Source organism: Tupaia chinensis, unplaced genomic scaffold (assembly GCF_000334495.1).
Source record: "Tupaia chinensis unplaced genomic scaffold, TupChi_1.0 Scaffold000239_1, whole genome shotgun sequence".
Taxonomy (NCBI): Eukaryota; Metazoa; Chordata; class Mammalia; order Scandentia; family Tupaiidae; genus Tupaia; species Tupaia belangeri.
In genome coordinates this window covers 1,251,310-1,270,824 of record NW_006159717.1, presented here as the reverse complement: position 1 = coordinate 1,270,824, position 19,515 = coordinate 1,251,310, and the positions used below count along the sequence as shown (strand labels likewise).

The window sequence follows — 19,515 nt, the reverse complement described above, 5'->3', positions numbered from 1 at the left end:
CCAACTGAAGGAGAAGAAATCAAATTAAATAAATACTTATTTTTTAATAAAAGAATCTCATACTTTGAGGCCCAGCCCGGTGGGACAGTAGGTAATGAACTGATCTATATGCGGAGAGCCACGCCCAGGTGCATGCTATGCATATGTGCGTGCATGCCCAGGATCCTAACAAGCTGGAGGGTTGGGAAAAGGGTATCGCTGTGTGATAAGGCCCTGTTAAGGGCGCTTCTCGTCCAACTCACTCACTCTTCACACACACGCAGGCACAGCACACAAGGTCCCTTACCATGAAGAAAACATCAGAATTTAAAAAATCAGAACTTCCTACTTTGAGCAGTTTGTGCAGGTTTTCCTGGGAAGCGGTGGGAGGCAGACAGGTGGAGGATGCCCACTGATGCATCGTGTGGAGCAGAAGAGCTGAGCAGATCCTGTCTTGTGATACGCCGTTTGCCCCTTATAAAGCATTTTTTTACAGCCAGAACAAAAAACCTGAATAGCTATGGCTGGAACTGAAGGAAGCACTATATTTGAGCCAGGTGATGCAAGAGAGAGCTGGAGGCCTGGGGTCAGCTGCTGGGCTAGGGAAACAAAGTAAGAAAAGCAGGTTTAGAACCAACACTAATGCATACGCCTTCTCCCCAGGACAGAGTCCCTCCGCCTTGGAACCACTAAGGAAACAGCAGTCAGTTTCGAACTGCTTTTTACCATGGCCCACAGGAAAAAAAAAAAAAACAACAAACACAATTTACATTACAACCCAATTCTCACATATATATGTCTGTGTCTGTGTCTGTGTCTGTGTGTGTGTGTGTGTGTGTGTGTGTGTGTGTATAATACCAAAACAGAAGTTTCATGAATCAATACGTGCACATAATTTACACTACAACCCAGTTCTCACATATATATGTCTGTGTGTGTGTGTATAATAACCAAAACAGAAGTTTCATGAACCAATACGTGCATCGATATAATACACTCCTTACTACATTTATCATATTCTGCTATTACCTTATTTAACCCATGATTTTAAGTGCTGGGAAAGACCAGCTACACAGTTTTTAAAAAAACACTGTTTTAAAAGGGTGAGAAAGACTTAAATTTTACCAGCCAGAATAAACAAGTGTTCACTGAGATTATTTATATAGCGGTTTCTTACCAAGAGGACTGCCACTAACTGAAAACACAGCACTAATTTTCAATTCACTTTGAGTTTTTGGCAACTGGGCACTCCTATACTCCTAAAACAAAACAAAACAATAAAAAGGTAAAGAAAAAGGGAAATGAATAGAGTATACCTAAATAAATTAGAAAAAATATTAGCAAAAAATTATTCTATCATATTAATCTCATACATTCCAATCATCAGTCCCTTCAGAACTTCCAAGTCAAAATTTACAAGTTAGTTGACTGGATTTCATCTTCACAGAAATAAGGAGCCGACAGGTGGCATGATGGTTGGGGTGCTGGACTCCTACATGGCCAACCATGGTTTGAGTCCTGGACCTGGCAGCTTGCTTTCTCATTTTCCCTTTCTCTGTCTCTCTCTCTGGTCAAATTAGAAAAGTAATAATGATAAATAAGATTAAATGAATAATTATTTTTAATAATTATTTTTGTTTTTATTTTTTATTTGATCAGAGAGAAAGAGAGAGAAGGAAAGTGAACGAGCAAGCAACCAGGTCTGGGACTTAAACCATGGTTGGCCATGTGGGAGTCCAGCGCCTTAACCACCATGCCACCTGCCGGCCCCAATAATTCTTTTTCTTTTTTATAATTCTTTATTTACTTATTCATCCATTTATTTTAATTTGACCAGAAAGAGAGACAAGGGAGAGAGAAGGAAAGTGAACGAGCAAGCAACCAGGTCTGGGACTTAAACCATGGTTGGCCATGTGGGAGTCCAGCGCCTTAACCACCATGCCACCTGCCGGCCCCAATAATTCTTTAAAAAAAAAAAAAAAACTTTACAAAAATGATCTTTCAGAATTGAAGAATCTTTCCAAATACTTACATATATTCTCAAATGTACATTAATATATGGAAATAATACATAGCTCTTCCAATGCTGAGCACTACCTGCTTTTAGGCTACGTGTTTTTTTTCAACTTTATTTATTTTATTTTAAAAATTTGAACAGAGAGGGACAGAGAGAGGGAAAGTGAAAAACCAAGCCACCAGGTCCAGGACTCAAACCATGTGGGAGTCCAGTGCCCTTAGCCACCACACCACCTGCTGGCCCCATAGGCTATGTTTATAAGGGACCAATAAATGAAATTAATGGGTTTAGAGTTTAGATCAAATTTGTAATTTTAGATAACAGACTTATAAGCTATCATCTGTTCTTGGTAGAAAAGGTAAGAAAGTTTCTATGAAATTTGTTTTTTACACATACAATCACCACAGCCTATATCAGATTTACCCTAAAATATTCTTTTAAATCTTTTAAAATAAATATAATCATGAAACAAAAAATTCTTCTCAAGTTTTGCTATATGACGCATGGGCATGCTGGAGAGAGAGAGAAAGACGCTATGGGGATGGCCACACTACATCTCCTCTCAGGATTCTGGGCACACAGTACAGGCCCAGTGTGTTTTTCGAGCCACCCAGACTGAAACACACGTCGGTCACGAGGAATACAGCCACCTTAACCTTCATACCATCCGTTGGCCAATGAAACAAATTTTTAAAAATATAAGGTACCTATTTTGAAAAGGACTGTCCTTTGTTCAGAGGTCATGACCGTCCTACTTTGAATGCATGTGTACTTGTGTATATGTGTATTTGTGTGATATTAAATAGCTTTAGATCCTTCAAAACAGAAGTTTTTTGGTTTTTTTAATCTTGCTTTTCTGAAATAATGAATATCATTAGATAGTATTTTTTTTAAGATTTTTTTTTTTTTACCTTAAGGAGCAAGCACTTGCTGGAGACAGAGGGAAAGTGAGAAATCCACCACGTCCCCACCCCGGGAAGATGGCAATGCTGCAATCCCTTCTCTTCCATTCTCCTCTCGGGATAATAGGGGTTCTTTGTTTTTTATTGGAGAGTTTTTTTTTCCTTTTTCTTTTTTTTTTTTTTTTTGAGAGGTTTTTGTGATAGGGCACGTGCACTTGCCAGACAGACAGAGAGAGAGAGAGAGACAGACAAAAAAGGGAGAAATCATCCCCCAGGGGGGATGGCCACTCCGCAATCCTTTCTCCTCCATTCTCCTCTCGGGATAATAGGGGTTCTTTGTTTTTTATTGGAGAGTTTTTTTTTCCTTTTTCTTTTTTTTTTTTTTTTTGAGAGGTTTTTGTGATAGGGCACGTGCACTTGCCAGACAGACAGAGAGAGAGAGAGAGACAGACAAAAAAGGGAGAAATCATCCCCCAGGGGGGATGGCCACTCCGCAATCCTTTCTCCTCCATTCTCCTCTCAGGATCTTGGACAGGCACGCACATAGGCCCAGCTAAGTTTAAGCCATTTAGCAAAATAAATGACTATATCAGTTTCAAAATTACTTTTGGAATTTCTTACACTACTGAATGCCAGAAAGTAGGAACTACTGCATTAATTCACTACTTGCCGGAACGTAAATTACAGTACCAAAACAGGAGCCTGCCAATAAGACAAGAATTATTTTTCTGGGACCAGGAAATGGCATAATGGTTACGTCGTTGGGCTCCCACATGGCCAACTACACTTCAAGTCCAGAACCTGATGGCTTAAAACTCACACCAGGCATGTGTGCATGCATGCCCAAAATCCTGAGGAGAGTGGAGAAGGGATTGTGGCCTGGTCGTCCCCACAGAGAGTGATTTCCAGCATTCTGCCTCTCTGTCTCTGGCGAGCACATGTGCCCTATAGCAAAACTCTGGGGGAAAAAAAAAAAGAATTGTTTTTCCCTCTCAGAGGAAGAAAGTAAAGCTTAGAGATATTCAGCAACTTGTCAAGATCAAAGACACTAAGTGCTCCTAAGTGCTCCGATGGGATCAAACCTAGGTTCCTCTATTCTAAAACCAAGTTCTCTCTCAGATGAACAGATACAATGCAATTGCTGCACTGAATTCAAACCCTGGCCCAAGTGAAGTTAAGTTCCCGTTACGGTCGCTCCCTTTCTCTCGTAGATTTATCATAACACATCACGGCATATTTATTTGAATGATAATTTGATTAACGCCTAAGACCCCTGTTCTTCCCCACACACTAGACTGAAAGGACCAAGCCCGCTCTAAACAAGAGACCACACCCGTTTCCACCTCTGCATACTCAACGGCCAACACAGGTGGCGTCACAGAGCAGAGACGGCCGTAAGCTCTGCCGCACAGAAACACGTGATCTTAGCTGAGAAACAACTTACTCCATCTCTCTTAGTTTCAATGTCTCTACCTGTAAAATAAAGATACTATTACCTAATCCCCAGGGCCATCATGGGCAGAGGGAGGACAGATGATTTAACACAAATAAAGGCCAATGTCTTACTGTTGGCCAAAAGTAAAGATCTGTACACAAAACTGCCAGCTCTTGTACTTACAAGTTTCATAATTGTGGCATTTAACAAATAGTTGTTACAGACCAATCCCATAGTTGAGTGGTTAGGGAAGCCAGATCCCACACAACCAATGCGGTTTGAATCCTAGACCCAGTGGTTCGAAAAACATGCTGGGTACGTGTGTGCATGCTCCAAATCCCAACGGGATGGAGAAACGGAGAAGGGACCGTGGCATGACTGTGCGGTACTGAGGAGTGCTTTCTCCCGTCCCCTACCTCTCTTTTTGGCAAGCATACATACCCTCTGGCAAAATCTTGTTTTTAAAATAATTTTTTTTTCTTTTCTTTTTTTTTTTTAATTTCCTATAGCGCAGGGACCAGCAGTTAGTGTAATGGGTATGTCGCTGGACTCCCACGTAGTCAACCGCAGTTCGGGTACTGGACCGGTGGCTTAAACTCACGCCAGGCGCATGTGCATGCATGCCCAAGATCCTGAGAGGAGAAGGGAGGAGAAGGGATTGCGGCGTGGCCATCCCCCCTGGGGGGGGGTGATTTCTCGCTTTCTATCTCTGTCTCTGTCTGTCTGGCGAGTGCATGTGCTCTATAGCAAAAAAAAAAAAAAAAACTCTCCAAAATTTCCTATAGCGCACATGTGGCTCACCAGAGAGAAAGAAAGCAAGATGCCAGGTCCAGGCCTCAAACCATGGTCATCAATGTGGGAGTCCAGCGCCTTAACCACCATACCAGCAGGCTGGCAAAAAAGTATTTTTTCTTTTCTGGAGAGGTTTTTGCTATAGGGTGCATGTACTCGCTAGTAAGACAGAGAGAGACAGAGAGACAGAAAATGAGAAATCACCCCCCAGAGGGGATGGCCACACCACAATCCCTTCTCCTCCATTCTCCTCTCAGGATCTTGGGCACACATGTACACGCACCCAGTGTGAGTTTAAGCTGCCGAGTCCGGCACTCAAACGACGGTCAACTACATGGGAGTTCGGCAACATGGCCATTTCGGTAACTGCTGGTCCCTCCCCCACATTTTTCAGTGTTAATGATCTGACTTCTATGTCCTCCTAGGCCAAAGTTCATTGATTTTAGGTGACAAATAGCCGTTGTTAATAGTTTATTTCATATTTTGCTCTATTTTTGCATATTTAACCATCTGCCATGGTTGTTTACCTTGTACCAACAGGCAAATAAAAATAAAAATAAAAGCTTAAAAACAAAATTCTTTTTTAAATTATTTTATTTACTTTTACTCATTCATTTACTTTTTTAACTTGACCAGAGAGAGACAAACAGAGAGAAGGAAAGTGAGAAGGCAAGCCCACCAGGTCCAGGCCTCGAACCATGGTCAGCCATGTGGAAGTGTCCAGCACTTCAACCACACACCATCTGCTGGTCCCCTAACAAAATAATTCTTAAAAAATAATAATAATAATTAAATATGGGACCAGCAGTTGGCCAAAAAAATTTTTTTAAGATATGTGATTAAATGTAATATTAAAAATATAATAAAATTAAAAGAAAAAAAAAAAAGCACTACGCTGACATGGTCACGGTTCCCACGAGCTTGGTTCTTCAGGATGAACTGAATGGCTGCTATCACTGCTTACAAATGCGTCTGGAGCTTGATGGAGCTTATGTTGAGAAATCAAGTTTGTATTTTTGGGAACCAGCAGTTAGCATAATGGCTATGTCGCTGGACTCCCACGTAGTCGACCACAGTTCGCGTCCTGGACCCGGTGGCTTAAAGCTCACGCCGGGCATGTGTGCGTGCATGCCCAAGATCCCAAAAGGAAAGTGGAGGAGAAGGTACTGCGGCGTGACCATCCCCTCTGGGGGGTGATTTCTCGCTTTTTGTCTCTATGTCTCTCTGTCTGTCGGGCGAGTGCATGTGCCCTATAGCGAAAACCTCTCAAAAAAAAAAATAAAAAATAAATAAAAAATAGAAATCAAGTTTGTATTTTTTATTTTTATCCTTTAGTTCCACTTTACACAAGTTGTTTTTTTTTTTTTTTTTAAATCTGTTTTATTTAGGGACCAACAGCTGGAATAATGGCTATGTCGCTGGACTCCCACATAGGTGACCGTGGTTAAAGTCCCAGACCCAGTGGCTTAAACTCACACCAGGCACGTGTGTGTGCGTGTCCAAGATCCTGAGAGAATAGAGGAGAAGGGACTGCGGTGTGCCCATTCCCCTTGGGGGGTGATTTCTCACTTTCTGTCTCTCTTGTCTTTCTGGTGAGTGCATGTGTCCTATAGCAAAAATAACTCAAAAAAAAAAAAAAAGAGGGCAAACAGCTACCTAGCTGTCTACCTTGAGAGGTTCCAGCAAGAAGTCAGTAGTAGGGAACCCAGAAGAGGGCCCTCACTCTCAACCCAGCCACGCTGGTACCCTGATCTCAGACTGTCACCCTCTGGAACCGTGAAAAATAAATTTGTTGTTCATAAGCCACCTAGTCTGTGGGTAATTTGTCATAGCAACTAAAAATGACGTAAGCAGTATTCTTTAGGATCTTTTTGTTACTTAAAGAATTATTTTATTTAACTTTATTTATTTTATCATTATTATCCAGTTTGGTCAGAGAAAGACAGAGAGGGAAAGTGAGAAAGCAAACCACCAGGACCAGGACTTGAACCATGGTCTGCCATGTGGGAGTCCAGCACTTTTAACCACCATGCCACCTGCTGGCCCATCCTTCAGGATCATCTTATGTTCATCCTTAAGCCAACAGTTCCCAAATTCAGTGCCATCAGAACTTCTTGGAAGCCATGTTCAAACATAAACGGGCTCTAGTCCCAGAGTTCCTGGATCAGTAAGAGGACAAACATTTTTCTTTTTTTTTTCGTTTTTGCCAGTGGGCACACGTGCTCACCAGACAGAGGGAGAGAAAGTGCTTCCCAATGGAGCGTAGTCACGCCACATTTCTTTCCATTTCTCCATCCTACCAGAACTTGCGGGGGCACGTGCACACACACACAAACACACACACACACAAACACACAACGCAGGGTGTTTTCTGAGATGCTGGGGCCAAGAACTGAACAGCAGTCGCCCAGGCAGGATCCAGCTTTCTGTGCACAGTACTAAACACTGCGTTAAAGGGCCAGCCCAGCCCTAACGAGCTCCCAGGCAAGGCTGGGGTGCTGGAGAGGGGACTACTCTGAAGTCCGAAGTTAACCAGCTCCCAGCTTTCTCCTCTAACCTACACTCTCTACTCTCACTTCCCAAACAATCTCATCCAGACTCATGGCTTCACTTACCACCTATACAGAGCTGCCAGACTTCAAATAGGGATGCAAAACACCTCGTTGAATTTCAGTTTTGGGTAAACAAATAACTTTTAGAGTAAGTATGTTCCAAAAATTGCATGAAACGTACTTGTGTTAAAAATTATCACTGTTGGGACCAGCAGGTGGTGTGGTGGTTAAGGCGCTGGATAGTCCCACATGGCCGACCGAGGTTCGAATACGAGACCTGGTGGCTTGCTTTCTTATTTCCCCCCCCCTCTATCTCTGTGTATCTCTCTCTGGTCAAATTAAAATAAATGAATAAATAAAATTAAATTAATTTTTTTTTTTTTAAATTATCACTGTTGGGGCCAGCCAATGGCTTGGTGGTTGAGGTAGCGGCATCCCACGTGGCCAACGGTGAGGTTCAAGTCCTGGAACTGGTGGCTTGAAAAACACACCAGCACACGTGTTCATTCTCAAAATCGTGAGATGAGAATGGAGAAGGAATTGTGGCATGGCCATGTCCCTGGGGGGTGCTTTCTCACTATCACTTTTCTCTCCCTATCTGTCTCTAGAGTGAGCACACACGTCCTGTAACAAATGTAAAAAAAAAAAAAAATTCCCATGGTTGGACTGACCTCCATGGTGTAGTTCATGGCAAAACAGACTAAGAGCTGGAGGCTACATGAACACTGCCACTCAAGCCCCCACTGGCTGGCCTGAAAACACACCAGGCACCTGCACACGTGCCTAGGATCCTAGTGGACTAAGGACTGGAGAAAAGGGATGGCAGCGTGACCAAGCCCTGTGAAGGGTGCCCCAGCCTTACCTCACACATACTCTCATGATATTGATAGTCAAATGAAACTGGGCATGCTGGATTTCATCTGGCAACCCCACCCTTAAAGGTAGATAACTTTGAAATCTCCAAGTCCCAGACTTGTATGTACAAATGCCACCCAGTGCAGACTACCACTTGAATGTGCCTCAAGCCCCTTAAACAGAGCAGATCCCATGCTCCATCAGTTACTTTTTAGAGTCCTGTTCTAGCCCCTCAGTAAATGCTATCGTTTATCATATCATCATAAATCCAGAAACCGGGAAGTATTTCTCAACTCCTCTTTGACTCTCAAACTTCACAGGCAATCTCTAAACCTGATAAATTTTACCTAAACATTTTGAAATGTATTCTCTTCTCCTACTTTGTTCTTAAAATACTCAACTGCTATGGGCCAGTCCACGGTGCAATGGGTAAGAACTACACTGTGGGGGTCAGCTCCCACGTGGCTGACCAGTTTAAGGCCCAATCCTAGCAGCTGGAAAATACACTGGCTCGTGTGTGCACGTCCCACATCCGGATGAGCTGGGAATGGAGGAAATGGCTTACAAGTGTGGCCATGCCACATGGGGTGTACTTTCGGAGGTGGTTTTTTTTTTTTGGCTATAGGGTGCGTACACTCACCAGAAAGACAGAGACAGAGAGATAGAAACTGAGAAATCACCCCAGGGGGGATGGCCACGCCGCAATCCCTTCTCCTCCATTCTCCTCAGGATCTTGGGCACGCACACACATAGCATGAGTTTTAGGCCACCAGGTCCAGGACTCAAACCATGGTTGACCATGTGGTAGTCCAGTGATTACACCATCTGCTGGTCCGTTGTGTGACTTTAACAAGTTTCTTTATTTCAGCTGCTTGAATGTAAGGTGGAACAGAAATAGTACCCGGGACTATGAATATCAAATAGATGAATATGAAGAGTCTTCAAGAAGTTCACAGAAATGTGCATTATTAAAAAATAAAATAACTATGCATTGATTTCAATTTTTTTGTGCCAAAATAAACTCATACTTTCATTCCATTTTTTAAAAGATTTATTTTATTTTAGTATTTTTTTAATTTGATATAAGGCAAGTGTGCTCACCAGAAAGAAAGAGAGAGAGGAAGTGAGAAAGCAAGCCACCAGGTCCCGGATTTAAACCACAGTCAGCCATGTGGGAGTCCAGCACCTTAACCATCATGCCACCTGTTGTCCTCCTATAATTCTATTTTTCTTAAGGCGAGAATTAGATTTAAGGTGTGGGGTTAGGATCAGGGGAAAAAATTATGATAAAATGAATTCCATTTCTCCATGAGCTTACAAAGCCCTGTATACGTAAACTGCTCACAACAGCCTTTACATGATATGGAATACAGACAGCAGGAGTAAAAACTCACAGAAGAAATGAGCTTTCTTCTTCAGCATGGAAGGACGTTGGTGCTGAAGCACAGTAACTGCCATGGCTTCCAGTGCTTTGGCGAAAGCTCAGATGCTGGCCTTCTGGCCAAGCACCTGCAATTTCCTATTGCTGGAGCAGTATCTGTACCCCTGAGCGCTGCAGCTTTCTATAAGTTTGCTGTGGCTGAGCTAAGAAAGCAGGCATAGGCACATTTCTACAGAAATTATGATTCCATGAAAGATTTTGAAAAGGAGAAGAAGGCTGGTGTCTTTCAGAGTACAAAGTAACTTTGGAATGTAAAGAATGTCATTGGAGGGCCGACAGGTGGCGTGGTGGTTAAGGACTCTGGACTCCCACTCGGCCAACAGTAGTTTGGGTCCCGGAACTGGAGGCTTGCTTTCTCTACTTTCTCTGTCTCGCTCTTGCTGTCCCTGATCCATTAAAAATAATAAAATGATTCCTTTCTATTTTTTTTTTGGAGAGCCTTTTGCTATAGGGCATGTGCGCTCACCAGAAAGACAGAGACAGAGAGACAGAAATCATCCCCCGGGGGGATGGCCATACTGCAATCCCTTCGCCTCCATTCTCCTCTCGGGATCTTGGGTGCACACATACAGGTACCCAGCGTGAGTTTAAGCCACTGGGTCCGGGACTCGAACCATAGTCGACCACATGGGAGTCCAGCGACACAGCCATTACGCCAACTGTTGGTCCCGAGACAGGGTCTTTAAAGGAAGTTATTTCACCAGCTCTCTAGAGAGCACAATGACATCACTGTACAGTGTTTTCATGGGATATGTGACTGAAGGAAGAAAAAGGAATAGGAAAATGTTACAGAAGTCCAGAGGGGCCAGCAGGTGGAATGGTGGTTAAGGCACTACACTCTCACATGGTTGAATGCAGTTCAAGTCCCAGACCTGGCACCTTGCTTTCTCACTTTCACTTTCTTCCTATTTCTCTCCTCTGCACGTGCCCTCTGAGATTTAAAAATAATAAAAGGGCCAGCAGATGGCATAGCAGTTATGTCAGTGGATTCCCACATGGCCGACTGCAATTCGAGTCTTGAACCTGGTGGCTTCAAAATCACACCAAGCGCATGTACACGCATTCCCAAGGTCCCAGGAGGAGAAAGCATTGTGGTGTGGCCATCCCTGGGGGTGTGATTTCTCACTTTCCCTCTCATTGTCTCTATCTCTCTCTCTCCAGTAAACACACACCGTAAAACAAAACCTGCTAAAAAATAATAAATAAAAAATTCTTAAAAAAAAAACAAAAAAAAACATAGGTAAGAAACAATAATACAACAAGGAAAAGGGAGTCAAAAGATACATAACAGGGGGTCAGCAGGTGGTTAAAGGCAATGGATTCCCACATGGCCGACCATGGTTAGAGTCCCAGACCTGGCGGCTTGCTTTCTCACTTGGCGGCGTGCTCTCTCTCTCTTTCTCTCTCGTCAAACTGAAATCAATTAGTTAATTAGTTAATTAATTAAGTTGAATAAAATAATTCTTTTTTTTAAAGAATTTATTTAATTTTGGGACCAGCAGTTAGCGTAATGGCTATGTCGCTGGACTCCCACATAGTCGACCGTGGTTCGCGTCCCAGACCCAGTGGCTTAAACTCACGCCGGGCGCGTGTGCGTGCGTGCCCAAGATCCCAAGAGGAGAATGGAGGAGAAGGGACTGCGGCGTGGCCATCCCCTCTGGGGGGTGATTTCTTGCTTTCTGTCTCTATGTCTCTCTCTGTCTGACGAGCACACACGCCCTATAGCAAAAACCCCTCAAAAAAAAAAAAAAGAATTTATTTAACTTTCTTTATTAATCAGAGAGACAGAAATCATCCCCCGGGGGGATGGCCATACTGCAATCCCTTCGCCTCCATTCTCCTCTCGGGATCTTGGGTGCACACATACAGGTACCCAGCGTGAGTTTAAGCCACTGGGTCCGGGACTCGAACCATAGTCGACCACATGGGAGTCCAGCGACACAGCCATTACGCCAACTGTTGGTCCCGAGACAGGGTCTTTAAAGGAAGTTATTTCACCAGCTCTCTAGAGAGCACAATGACATCACTGTACAGTGTTTTCATGGGATATGTGACTGAAGGAAGAAAAAGGAATAGGAAAATGTTACAGAAGTCCAGAGGGGCCAGCAGGTGGAATGGTGGTTAAGGCACTACACTCTCACATGGTTGAATGCAGTTCAAGTCCCAGACCTGGCACCTTGCTTTCTCACTTTCACTTTCTTCCTATTTCTCTCCTCTGCACGTGCCCTCTGAGATTTAAAAATAATAAAAGGGCCAGCAGATGGCATAGCAGTTATGTCAGTGGATTCCCACATGGCCGACTGCAATTCGAGTCTTGAACCTGGTGGCTTCAAAATCACACCAAGCGCATGTACACGCATTCCCAAGGTCCCAGGAGGAGAAAGCATTGTGGTGTGGCCATCCCTGGGGGTGTGATTTCTCACTTTCCCTCTCATTGTCTCTATCTCTCTCTCTCCAGTAAACACACACCGTAAAACAAAACCTGCTAAAAAATAATAAATAAAAAATTCTTAAAAAAAAAACAAAAAAAAACATAGGTAAGAAACAATAATACAACAAGGAAAAGGGAGTCAAAAGATACATAACAGGGGGTCAGCAGGTGGTTAAAGGCAATGGATTCCCACATGGCCGACCATGGTTAGAGTCCCAGACCTGGCGGCTTGCTTTCTCACTTGGCGGCGTGCTCTCTCTCTCTTTCTCTCTCGTCAAACTGAAATCAATTAGTTAATTAGTTAATTAATTAAGTTGAATAAAATAATTCTTTTTTTTAAAGAATTTATTTAATTTTGGGACCAGCAGTTAGCGTAATGGCTATGTCGCTGGACTCCCACATAGTCGACCGTGGTTCGCGTCCCAGACCCAGTGGCTTAAACTCACGCCGGGCGCGTGTGCGTGCGTGCCCAAGATCCCAAGAGGAGAATGGAGGAGAAGGGACTGCGGCGTGGCCATCCCCTCTGGGGGGTGATTTCTTGCTTTCTGTCTCTATGTCTCTCTCTGTCTGACGAGCACACACGCCCTATAGCAAAAACCCCTCAAAAAAAAAAAAAAGAATTTATTTAACTTTATTTATTCATTCATTTGAATTTGACCAGAAAGAGACAGACAGAGAGAGAGAGAGAAAGTGAGAAAGCAAGATCCAGGATTCGAACCATGGTCAGCTATGTGGGAGTGTCTAGTGCCTTAATCACCACGCCACCTAAAACAATTCTTTAAAAAAGAAAAGGATACTTAACAGGTAAATCCACAAAACCTGACAAATGGTTATCTCCAGCAGGGGATGAGGAAGAATCTACCATCTGGAAGGAAGAGAAGCACCCGGAATGCTGACGCCCCTCCACGCTCTGCAGATGGCCTTTCCAAACCCTTCTCAGCACAGCACTCTGAAAGGACAGCTCACGGAGACAGAACCTATCAGGCATCCCTGTCCTGGAATCACACTGTCTATGAATGGAGTGAGAAACCATATTTACTATTTTATTTATGTTACTTATACTTGTTTCAAAAACAGTACTGCCTGTGGCCAGCACATGGCCTGGTGGTTAAGGCGCTGGACTCCCACACAGCTGTTCAAGTCTGTCTGTTCAAGTCCCAGACCTGCCCCCTGTCTCTCTCTAGTGAGTTCATGTGCCCTATAGCAAAATTTTTAAAAATAGTAAATAATAGGAACCGGCAGGTGGCGTGGTGGTTAAGGTGGCTGGACTCCCACATGGTTGACTGCTGTTTGAGCCCCAGACCTGGCAGCTTGCTTTCTCACTTTCCTTCTCTCTCTCTGGTCAACTTCAAAAAATAAAAAATAATGACAATAAACAAAATAATTAAAAGTAATAATGAGGGAACCAGCAGTTAGCGTAATGGCTATGTCGCTGGACTCCCACGTAGTCGACCGCGGTTCGTGTCCCGGACCTGGTGGCTTAGAACTCACGCCGGGCGCGTGTGCGTGCGTGCCCAAGATCCCGAGAGGAGAATGGAGGAGAAGGGATTGCGGCGTGACCATCCCCCCTGGGGGGGGATTTCTCGCTTTCTGTCTCTATGTCTCTCTCTGTCTGTCTGGCGAGCGCACGCGCCCTATAGCGAAAATCTCTCCAAAAAAAAAAAAAAAGTAATAATGATAAATAAAATTAATAATTGTTTTTTAAAACTACTGCTTTATTTTTTGCAATAAATCAATAACTAGAGAAGAAAACTGCCCAAGGGAAAAAAAAATTGCCAAATGACTAATGCTCTTTCTGCATTAATTTTTGTGTTTTTCAATAGGGGTCCTCCAAGGGGAGCCAGAATGATCTTTCCAAACACAAATCTGTCTCATCCTACTTTCCCGCTTAAACCCTACAATGGCGGGACCGACAGGCAGTGCGGTGGCTGGTGCATAAGACTCCACGTGGCCGACCTTAGCTCAGGTCTCGGACCTGGCAGCTTGTTTTCTCACTGCCTCTCTCTCATCAAATTAAAATTAAATTACATACCATCTTACTATAAAAGCAGAACAGCATAGGCTCTGGAGTCTAACTCCCCAGATTTTTTTTTTTTTGGAGAAGTTTTCGCTATAGGGCACAAGTGTTTGCCAGACAGAAAGAGACAGAGACAGAAAGAGAGAAATCGCCCCCCAGGGAGGATGGCCACACCACAATCCCTTCTCCTCCATTCTCCTCTCGAGGTCTTGGGCACACACACACACACGTGCCCGGCGTGAGTTTAAGCCACCGGGTCCAGGACTCGAACCGAGTTCGACTACGTGGGAGTCCAGCAACATAGCCATTACGCTAACTGCTGGTCCCATCTGCGGATTTTTTTTAACCCAGTCTTTGCCGTTTACTAACTACAACATGTGGTAAACTACCTGGCCTTTTAGTGCTTTGGTTTCCTCATCTGTAAAACAGAAGGTGAGGATAATACCTGGAATACTTAGCACACATCGGTACCAATCATGTTGATGTTACTGTCACAGGTTACTATGGTACATATATACTGCGTGTTGACATGTTAATGACATCTATTATTACTGTTGTTATCTGACTGCCATCATCTCCATCTGCATACTTTCACAGTATGCAAGGTCTACTGGTCTAGAAGTTTTTCAAAAAAACCCGCATCTCCCCACTCAGGGCTTTCCACTCACAGCTCCCTCTGTGTGGAACACACTCCTCACGCCCTGTGCCTACTCAGTCCGTCCTTCACGATTCAGCTTACCACTCCATCCCTTAGGAAGGTCTCCCTATCCCCCAGCCCTCAGCCAAAACTCGGCCAGACTCCCCAGTTCTTCCAGAGTACTGTCATAGTCTGGACTGACATATATTATTTGACCAATTACTCATGTACTCTCTCCTACTAGCCCGCAAACTCTACGCGGGAAGGGCCTACGCTGACTCGGCTCACTCCTGATCTCCAGAACCTAGCACATAGACCATAAATACTTAACAGGATAAAGAAAACTACTACCAGGCATAAGAGTCTGTAGTTTTTTTGTTTTTTTAAAGAATTCAATATTTCAGCAGCAGCAGATAGCATAATGGCTACATTGCTGGATTCCCATGTAGACAACCATGATTCGAGCCCTGGACTTAACGGCCTAAAGCTCACACAAGGAGTGTGTGCGAGTTTGCCAAAAATCCCAAGAGAATGGAGAAGTGACTGGGGCATAGCCACCCTCCCAGGGAGTGATTTCTCATTTTCTGTCTCTGCCTCCTTGGCAAGCACATGCACCCTATAGCAAAAATCTCTCTTTAAAAAATGAATTAGGGGGACCAGTGGTTGGTGTACTGGCTATGTCACTGGACTCCCATGTAGTCAATCAGTTTGAGTCCCGGACTCAGTGGCTTAAACTCACACCAGGCGTGTGTGTATGCGTCCCCAAGATCCCGAGAGAAGAATGGAGAAGAAGGAATTGCAGCGTGGCCATCCCCCCTCAGGGGGGATGATTTCTCGTTTTCTGTCTCTGTCTCTGTCTTTCTGGTGAATGCTATGTGCCCTATAGCAAAAATCCCTCAAAATAAATAAATAAATAAATAATGGGGGGCCAGCAGGTGGCATGGTGGTTAAGAGCAATGGACTCCCACATGGCTGACTGAGGTTTGAACCCCAAAACTGGTGGCTTGCATTCTCATTTTTTCTCTCTCACACTCTGTCCTTCTGTGGTTAAATTAAAAATAAATAAATAAATAAATAAATAAAGTTAATTAAAATAAAATGAATTAGGGGCCAGCAGGTAGCATGATGGTTAAGGATGTTGGATTCCCACATGACCAACCATGGTTTGAGTCCTAAGCTGGTGGCTTGCTTTCTCACTTTCCCTCTCTCTCTCTTACTCTGTCCCTCTCTGGTCAAATTAAAATAAATAAATAATTAAAGTTAAATAAAATAATTCTTTTTTAATATAATGAATTAAGGGACCAGCAGATGGCGTGATGGCTATGTCACTGGACTCCCATGTAGTCGACTATGGTTCAAGTCCTGGACCCGGTGGCTTAAACTCACACCTGACATGTGTACATGCATGCCCAAGATCCCGAGAGGAGAATGGAGGAGAAGGGATTGTGGTGTGGCCATCCCCCCTGGGGGGTGATTCCTCGCTTTCTGTCTGTCTGTCTGTCTCCATCTTCCTGGTGAGCACATGCGCCCTATAGCAAAAACCTCTCAAAAGAATTAAATATATTGGGACTGGTAGTTGTTACAATGGTTACGTCACTGGATTCCCATGTAGTCAACTATGGTTCGAGTCCCGGACCCAGCAGCTTAAAACACACACCAGGCACATGTATATGCATGTCTAAAATCCTGAGAGCAAAATGGAAGACAGGGATTGCGGCTTGGCTACCCCCTGGGAGTTGATGTCTCACTTTCTGTCTGTCTCCGTCTCTCTGGGAGTGCACGCACCCTAGAGCAAAAAACTCACCTAAAACAGAATTAAATACTTTGGGGCAAGCAGATGGCTTAGTGGCTACATTGCTGGACTACCACATGGCTGACCATAGTTCAAGTCCTGGACCCAGGGGCCTGAAACTCACGCTGGGTGCACGCCCGTGTGTGCCTAAGATCCCAGGATGAGAATGGAGAAGGGACTGCAGTGTGGCCATCCCCCTGCAGGGTGATTTCTGACTTTCCCTCTTATTGTCTCTGTATCTCTCTCTCGGGCAAGCACACACATCCTATGGCAAAAACTTCTTAAAAAATTCAATTTTTCATTTCACTTTTTTTATTTTTTTGCCACAGAGCATATACACTCACCAGAGAGAGAGAAAGAAAGTGAGCCGCCAGGTCCAGGACTCGAATCTCAGTCAGTCAGGTGGGAGTGCAGTGTCTTTGCCATTTACTAACTGCCACCTAGCCACCTGCTGGCCCCCAAGAGAATTTTTTTCATTATTTAATTTTATTCATTATCATTATTATTATTATTTGGAGAGGTTTTCACTATAGGGTGCGTGCACTTGCCAGACAGACAGAGAGAGACATAGAGACAGAAAGCGAGAAATCACCCCCCCAGGGGGGATGGTCACGCCGCAATCCCTTCTCCTCCATTCTCCTCTCGGGATCTTGGGCACGCACGCACACATGCTCGGTGTGAGTTTTAAGCCACCGGGTCCGGGACTCGAACCGCGGTCGACTACGTGGGAGTCCAGCGACATAGCCATTACACTAACTGCTGGTTCCGTATTATTATTATTTTTAATTTGTTACAGGGCACATATGCTCGCCAGAGAGAGAGAAAGAGAAAGAGAAAATAAGAAGGCAAGCAACCAGGTCCGGGACTCAAACTGCATGGACCACGTGGAAGTCTGGTGCCTCAACCACCATGCCACCTGTTCTCCCCAAGAGAATTTTTTTTAAGTGCTAAGTATAAACAACTGGTAATACATATTATCTTTTTTTTTTTAACAAAAAGAAATATTACATAGTTACAAAGGTATTTTTAATTCAAAAAGCATAAAACATGATTTATTCATTTAATGGGGAGATCGGTTTGGGTTGTTTTAACTTATAAACCAGAGACCACCTAACTGAAACCTGCAATTCACTAGACAAAAAAGAAAACTGAACAACAAAAAAAACTTTAAAAGTCAAGATGAAATGCTTACTTGGGCATTGTCAGGCTCTTCTTTAATTTTGTCCACAAGCCCCTGCTGTGGTGTCATTGCTTTGCCACAGGCACCATCCAAAGGTTCTTTCATTCTAATATTTTATGCAAAGGGGTTCCACCATCTAAAACTAACAGATTTCTTCTTGGCAATGGAGAGTGGATTCCTAAAATACAAGGTAAAAGATTTGCACTCAAGTTTGTCTTTTTTTTTTTTTTTTTAATTCTTCATATTTATATTAAAAACTCTGACTTACTCATGGGGCTTCAGGTCTGAGCATCTGAAAAGAAAATCTTCCAGGGCTATGACTAATGGTTCTCCTTTCTTGCTGCTTTCTACTTCGGTAGCTACCTTAGCAGTCAGGAAAAGTCTGCAATAGCTCCCACTTTCCCAATATCTTTAAAGACAAGCACTTGGGAGGCTGGCAGGTGGCGGGGGTGGTTAAGGTGTTAAGACTCCCACATAACCAACCATAGTTGGAGTCCCAGACCTGGCAGTTTGCTTTCTCACTTTCCTTTTCTCTCTTTCTCTCTCTTTCATTCACTCACTCTGTCCCTTTCTGGCCAAATTAAAAATAAATTAAGAAATCGGGATCAGCAGTTAGCATAATGGCTATGTTGCTGGACTCCCAAGTAGTCGACCATGATTCTAGTCCCGGACCCCGTGGCTTAAACTCACGCGGGGTATGTGGCCTACGTGTCCAAGATCCTGAGAGAAGAAAGTTGGAGAAGGGATTGCGGCATGGCCATCCCCCCTGAGGGGTGATTTCTCACTTTCTCTCTCTCTTTCTGGTGAGTGCATGCACCCTATAGCAAAAACCTCTACCAAAAAAATGAGAAAAAAAAATGAATAAATAAATAAAGCTAAATAAAATAGTTTTTTTAAAAAATAAATAAGACAAGCACTTGGGTCTTTTTAAATCAAAGGTCAAGGCCGATTAAACTAGCAGACCAAGACATGGGAGGAAGTTAATAAGTTCGGAGAGGATGGACTCAAGAAATACAGTTTCTGACTCCGTGAGAATTCGTCCTCGAAGGCGCACGTCGGCTTGCACTGGGCTTGCACTGCTCGAGGGCGGCACGTTCACCTCCCACCTCACCTCTCAGCCTTCGGTGGAGGCCTCCGAGGGAGCCCGTTCCTGGCCTGATGCTCGCGCCGAGCTCAGGACGCTTCCCATGAGCAGCAGGCACGCCTCGCCTAGAGCAGGCCACCTGCCCCTTTCAGGGTTGCGCTGGACGAGGCGCTCGGGGACCCGCTTCCTATCGCTTTCCTGTAAACAGGACTCTGGGCCATTCATTAGACTGCCTTCCGCTCAAGAGTATACGCACTAGACGGGCGCCCTAAACCTGAGGCGAAAAGCAAGCTCCCCGAAGTTGCCTTGTCCCACGGGACCCCGCACGCCGCCGGCAGCTGGTGGAGCGCTGGGCCGCCGGAGAACTTGCGGCCACTCGTCCGGCCGTAGCAACCTACGGG

At 44.1% G+C, this 19,515-nt stretch overlaps 1 protein-coding gene across 8 annotated transcripts in view; it reads right to left on the bottom strand.

Moving 5' to 3' along the window:
- The window catches only part of ZMYM6 (zinc finger MYM-type containing 6), a 60,353-nt gene that overhangs the window by 40,589 nt on the left and 249 nt on the right, over positions 1 to 19,515 (bottom strand). For 7 of the 8 annotated variants that reach the window (XM_027771947.1, XM_014587894.2, XM_027771950.1 and 4 more), the window contains exons 2-4: positions 18,043 to 18,208; positions 1,157 to 1,238; positions 329 to 578 (exon numbers count right to left, since the gene is read on the bottom strand). In XM_027771947.1, the coding sequence (XP_027627748.1) occupies positions 329 to 578; positions 1,157 to 1,238; positions 18,043 to 18,135 (425 nt within the window). In that variant the 5' untranslated portion in view covers positions 18,136 to 18,208. Of the gene's footprint in view, positions 1 to 328; positions 579 to 1,156; positions 1,239 to 18,042; positions 18,209 to 18,298; positions 18,508 to 19,515 lie in introns of those variants that run through there. The other variant, XM_027771948.1, reaches the window with a different exon arrangement.